This window comes from Chenopodium album, chromosome 18 (assembly GCF_948465745.1).
Source record: "Chenopodium album chromosome 18, dcCheAlbu1.1, whole genome shotgun sequence".
Taxonomy (NCBI): domain Eukaryota; kingdom Viridiplantae; phylum Streptophyta; class Magnoliopsida; order Caryophyllales; family Amaranthaceae; genus Chenopodium; species Chenopodium album.
Window position 1 is genome coordinate 46,207,866 of NC_137851.1, and position 6,616 is coordinate 46,214,481.

Below are 6,616 nucleotides of genomic sequence, written 5' to 3' on the forward strand. Positions count from 1 at the left end.
ATAAAACTTGATATCAGACCTAAAAAAAAATCAAACCAGATCTATGTCTAACTTTGGGTACAAAGATTCTCGCAGTAAAGATCAATTGTGCATTTGTGCTAGGTCAGCCCATGACATGACACGACCTTGCATTAGAAAAACACTACACCACGGACTATTGTACCTATCTCGTCGTAGATCAAATCCTGGTTTATTAGAAGCATGATAGTCATGACACATAACTTGCATTGGCAAGCCACATTAAATAAGGTAAATTTGACTTAGGCACGTAATCACAAAACAACATAATATAGCGATAATATAGGAAGGCTTAAGTTGTGCATGAACCATCTTTTTAAACATTTCAGTATGATATGTCATGACATGTCATGTCACCTAGAGAGTGGGCCCATCACAAGATACAGCTTGGCATGGCCTATACCCTTGTTTAGAAGTTGTATTTTTTTATACATTAGCGTTTACAAATAGTAAAAAAGTAAAAATGTTCCAATTAAAAGATAACATCTAGATGAACTATATTGCCTGATGGAAAGGGGGTGGAGAGGGGGAATTGGACACTGGCTGACTGGCAATCTGGGACTCTGATTTGTACACAAGTCATGGCTAAATTGTTATTAATTACGTACCCATCCAAAAACCAGAGTCATATTGTAGCACAAAGAGCCTGAACTATAGTACATAGTATTACATAATCTGAACTATAGTACATAATCTGAAAACAACCAAAACAAGAGGCTGAATTTAGAAAATTAAATAATCCACTATCACTAATCACACAAATTAAACCAAAACAAATTACAAAAGATATGTATAAGGTGATGAGAAACCAAAAAAATTTATTGGCTGCTTTCTTATTAGATGCACTAAAACATCTTCCAACTTAATATGTATAAGACTATATAATGGGTTACTTTAAATTCCCACCTCACTAGCAGTAGTCTTTTGAGTTCATGGTTTGCCACTTCCATTATCAACCTTTCAATGAATTTTAATTAAGCTGCTTAATATATTACAAATGATAGATTTGGCGGGCTGCTTCAATGGCGAAAAAGCTATGAGCACGCCTCTGCCTATCAAGAAATATCTGGTTGAAACTCACAAACCGTACTGCAAGTGTATGTGCACTCCATAATGTTAATGGAATTGTACACGACTCGAATATGTTTGGCCAAATTGCCAATTAGCTGGAACAACATTGTTAAAAACTCGGGTTTGCCCATCAGTTGTAGTAATTCTAAAGGATAGAGATTGTCCGTCAAGGTAAGCCAATGACTGCCAGTTAGCCCCCCAATTTCTAGACATCGCCATCCAGCTGGTTTTCGACCCCTTGATCGAAGCAGATTGTATTGATCCTGCTGCGGCTACATTGCTGATTGTAACAAGCTCAAAGTAGTCCCTTCCATTGATAGTAAATCTTACTCCTCCATGCTTCTTGCAAGGAACCCTGTCACAAAAACAAAATTAATAATATTAAGACAATGAATGAAGAAAAATTGTTGAATTAACACTTAAACAATATGTACAAATCGAATGTTGAAGGTTTAAATGTATGTTCAAACCTTTGGAACATGACAGGAATGATCCCACCCCTGTAAATGCCAATCTTCTCCCAAGCAGGTTGGGCCATGTCAAAGTGTTGCAGAGGAGGGTTACACCAACCTCCATCATCGTTAGGCTGAGCAGGGTTAGGAGGGCAGAAATTAGTCGCGGTAATAGTGACCGAAACTCCCTTCCTGCACCACTGGGGATCCGTCTTGTAGTCACACATGATCTTGTAGCATTGTCCACATGATGCCCCGTTGTTGAACAAAGCAGTACTTAGAGCCGCGGTTCTAGTCCCATATCCACTAGTGTATAAGTTGCCGTACCCACATGCCCCTCCTGTATAATAACAAAAAGATTCAGTTCTATGTCTCTTCGCTTTGATAAATAAAAAAAAAATAATTTACAAATACTAACATATATGTATAGTAGATTATACTTTAAAAATAATACAAAAACACGTACCCATAGTCCCGGATGCATCACTACCGCCGTAGAAAGTGGCATGAGCCTTTTGCCATCCAGAAGCCCTAAAGGCATCAACGTTAATATTTAGGAAACATACTCCTAGTAAAATTGTTGCTACAACTACGGTTGCTTTGTTCATTTTTTTTTTTTTTTTTTTTCACTTTAAAAGAAGAGGATGAAGATGAAGATGAAGATGAAGATGAGGATAGATATTGTCGTAATTGATGAAATAAATGTTGGAGTAATGCTGCACTTTATATGTGAGGTGTAACACTCTAGTATGTAGCCCCTTTGCAACAACCTCACATGGAACCAATATTGATATAAGAAAGAAATCAAAGAAAATAAAATTGTATAAAATTGCTTTTTTATAAAATACATATTTAAATTAGGAATTATCCCTGCAAAGTTTGATCCCCATTCAATTATTTCCACGTTCTCACTTTTAACATTTTCTTCCTCTTTCATCACATCCCCACATGGATTTCAATGAAAACAATAAATTCTAAATATAAACCAACAAATTGATGCTTTTTTTAGATTTCTTAATTAGAAAAAAAAGTATGGGTGTAGAACAGTTTGGCTTGTTAACAAAAAAATATTTTCGTTTATCTTTTTTAATATACATTAAAATAAAATCGTCTTATAATGATCACTTTTATGAGTCACTACATACATGCCAATCTATTTTAGTTGCTCTTTTTAATTACTTGGTCTACCTCATCTATAAGTTGGTCTTATTTTTAAAAATAAGTAAATCTCTGTTTGCGATGTTGATGATACACAGTATTTATAAGGAGATAAGAGTGATGAAAAAAGATGAGAGTTTATTTTATATATATTAAGAGGTAGTAGGAATTATAATCCAAATAGATAAAGTAATGTTCCTATTAATTTCCGAATTACTCAAAAAATAAAAAACCGGTGTGACTAAGAAAAATGGATGAAGTATGTTCATATTGTGTTTTCATTCATCATCGATTTGGCAAGTGGAAAGTCACATGGTATAAGTCTGGCCTTATTATGTGATGTTGTTGTATGTGATTCAAATCTCCAATATCCTCATGTGTTATGCACATGAAATTTTATTCTCTCATTATGTAAGGGGGTTGATGTATGTTCCTAAAACATTAATGTATGCACCGTAGTACTATTCAAATCTAATTGATTGCACATTATTTTCATAATACGTACATTCGAATCACCGCCATCTTTGTTAATTATTGAAATTGACGATTGTCTTGTGTATGCGAAAAGGGATATAATACTTCCATTACGTGTTATTTGTAGGGGTGAAGATGTTCATTTTATAGTGTTTCAAATTAGGCCCTGTTCTCATCAGATTATTTTCAATTCAGTTTAGTTTAATTTAGCTCACTTCAGTCAATGAGAACAGACATAGTTTTTCAGCTCTTTCTAAACAACATACTCTGTCCCTTCATTTTTATATATTTGTTCCTAATTTATTTTTTGCACTATATTAATTTGTCCTACTCTGAAATGTTTGTGATCTGTATATAAATAAAAAAATATATAATCTTGTGAGTATTTGCTGTTATCGTCTCAAATTCTCAATAAATAGGTTATTAATTTTCAATTTTTAGAATTTATACTTTTTGATAATTAAAGAGATAATTGATCAACTATTAGCATCGACATACATGTCTAAGAGAAATAGAGCAAGTATTTAATAACGGAGGGTATCAAGGGCCTATTTTGATTTACTGAACTGAGGAACTGAATTGAATTGAACTGAACTGATTGGAGCTGAAGTGAACTGAACTAAAATGAATTGTTTATGTGAGAAGAAGATTAGGAACTAAACTCAACTAAATTAAACTGATTAGAGTTTAACTGAACTAAAATTAAGTTGAAGAGAATAGGCCCTAAGTATCTCATGCTCCCTCCGTTTTTAAATACTTGCTCCATTTCTCTATGCGCGGATTTTTAGGATAAATTGGTGAAAGTAATAAAATATAGAGGTAGTAAGGTAGGTGGAAGAATAAAAAAAATTGTAAAAAAGCGAAAGTAGTGAAGAAAATTGAAGGAGAGAGAATATGAAATTAATAAAGTACTCCCTCCGGTTTTAAATACTTGCTCCATTTCTCCATGTGCAGAGTTTTGGGATAAATTGGTGAAAGTAATAAAATATAGAGGTAGTGGGGTAGGTGGAAGAATAAAAAATTGTAAAAAACAAAAATAGTGAAGATAATTGAAGAAGAGAGAATATGAAATTAATAAAATACTCCCCCTTTTTTTAAATACTTGCTCCATTTCTCTATACACGGAGTTTTAGGAGAAATTGAAGAAAGTAATAAAATATGGAGGTAATGGGGTAGCTAGATGAAAGAATAAAAAATTGTAAAAAGAAAAGTAGTAGAGAGAATTGGAGGAGAGAGAATATGAAATAAAAAAAATATGATTTATGTTGAGTCTATTAGTTGAGAGAAATGAATTAAATATCGTAAAAGCTTTTCAAATAAGGAAATGGATCAAGTATTTAAAAATGGCCGAAAAAGAAAAGTGAAGCAAGTATTTAACAACGGACGGAGTATGATTAATGGTGGGTCCATTAGATGAAAGATATTAATTAAATACTATTGTATAAGCTTTCTAAATAAGAAAATGGAGCAAGTACTTAAAAATGGTTGAAAATGTAAAGTGGAGCAAGTATTTTAAAACGGAGGGAGTATTGATAAAAGTTGAGTGTTAAAACACTTTATAAAGCTTAGACCATAATACTCTTATTGTCATATGATTTTAAGATAAAGTTTCTTTGGACTTGTGAATTGGACTCTTTCTCTTGGTGTTGGTGATGGGAGTTTGCTTAGGTTTCTTGTTACGAGTATTGTTATTCAATACTTGGTTATCTTTTTACTCATGATATCATTTTTATTTGTGCTTTTCCTTACCATGTTAATGTTATAATTTTATTGATTGAAAATTCTTGAAATTACCTTTGTCTAAAATGTAAATATGTGAAATGATTTCAGTATTTTATACGTAATTTTTTGTTTATTCTTTCCATTTATTTTATTGGTTTAAATTAATTGATTTGTATTATATAATGTAACTCAAATTTTGGTTTATAAAAATTAAGTACATTAAATCAAATTTTGGTTTATTAATCTAGTTTAATTCTCAATTTTTTAAAATCAGATTCGGTTAGGTATTTGATTACTCGATATATATTAAAATAAATTTATAAATAGATAATTATATCTACATTTTGGAATTCATTTGTTCTTGTGGAAAGCTAAACGTCGCCCTCGAATATCTAACTAACGCCCGCAAAATAAACTAAAATTACAAATTTACCCTTTTTTAATCAAAAAAAATTACCCCCCTCTTCATACTACCCACCACTACCACCTCTTCATACTAACCACCACCACCACGACCTCCTCCGCCTCTTTTAACCACCAACTCCTTACCTCCGGTTTCACGATCTACATAGCCGCGGTAATGACGAGTGAGGACAAAGGGAAGTCGGTCGCTGGCGGAGAAAATGTTTGTATTTTTTTTATTTTCTGAATTCGCGGAAAACGCCTAGATTTTTCGCACGTCCTAGGCTCAAACGCCTAGTTCGTGCGAACAACCGTGTGGTTGTATGAAAAATCTGGGCGTTTGAGGTGAAACGCCTAGTTTTTTAGAATAGCCTAGGCTAAAACGCCTAGTTTTTTCGACTAGCCTAGGATGTTTCAAAAAAACTAGGCGTTTCAGCCTAGAGTATTCGAAAATTCTAGGCGTTTCTTGGGTTTCGAATTTTTTTAAAAAAATTATCGCGACGTACCGATTCCGTACGGTTCGACGAGCCTTTGGTGAGCGTCTAAGGTTGTGTTTCCGATATTTCGTCGTTGTCCATAAGATCTAACGAATTTGATTTTGCAAAAATTAAAAAATTTGTTTGATTTTGAAACTCATGGTGGTTGGGGTGGTTGTTCGATGAGTGTTAGTGGCCGTTGACCAATAGAGAGAACGGTAAAAAGTTTTGTGTACAGTAAAAGTGTGAAATTGAGGTAAAATTAATTATTTTTATAATCGTTATTATAAGGATAAATACGTAATTTTATTTTATTTTGCGGGCGTTAGTTAGATATTCAAGGGCGATATTTAACAACCCCCTTTTTCTTTTTATCTCCTACTGTCTTTTTTTTTTTTCCTCATTTTTTCTTAGGGACTGTTTACATTTACTTAATTTCATTTCACTTTAGTTCAATTCAACTTCAATCAATTCAGTTTAGTTTAGTTCAATTCAGCTCAGCTCCTAAATTCCTTCTCTCATAAAATATTCATTTCATTTCAGTTCAGCTCCAATCAGTTCAGTTCAGTTCAATTCAGCTTAATTAAGTAAATGTGAACAGGCCCTTAATCGTTTATTTTGCTCGATCATTCGTTCTTTTTTTTATCTCACCTTTTTTTTCATTTTTCTTACCCGTTTATTTGGTTCGTCAATAATTGACTCGTGACTGACTTGCAAGTGCAACCCGTTTATCTTTATCATGAGTTCATGACCTATACTAACAGCCTTGACAAAGAGCCATTTCTACCCGTCAACCTTCTTATGACCCAATATGCTACTGACCCACACTTTTGGACTAGCCTC

General features: G+C 33.1%; 1 protein-coding gene across 1 annotated transcript; it reads right to left on the minus strand.

Moving 5' to 3' along the window:
• Nucleotides 1-824: 824 nt before the first annotated feature.
• On the minus strand, nt 825-2,240 carry LOC145590947 (expansin-A11-like). Its single transcript, XM_081647331.1, has 3 exons — nt 2,008-2,240; nt 1,560-1,881; nt 825-1,444 (listed from the first exon to the last, which is right to left on the minus strand). The coding sequence occupies exons 1-3, from the start codon at nt 2,147-2,149 to the stop codon at nt 1,135-1,137; spliced, it is 774 nt and encodes a 257-aa protein (XP_081503457.1). The 5' UTR covers nt 2,150-2,240; the 3' UTR covers nt 825-1,134.
• Nucleotides 2,241-6,616: the final 4,376 nt, after the last annotated feature.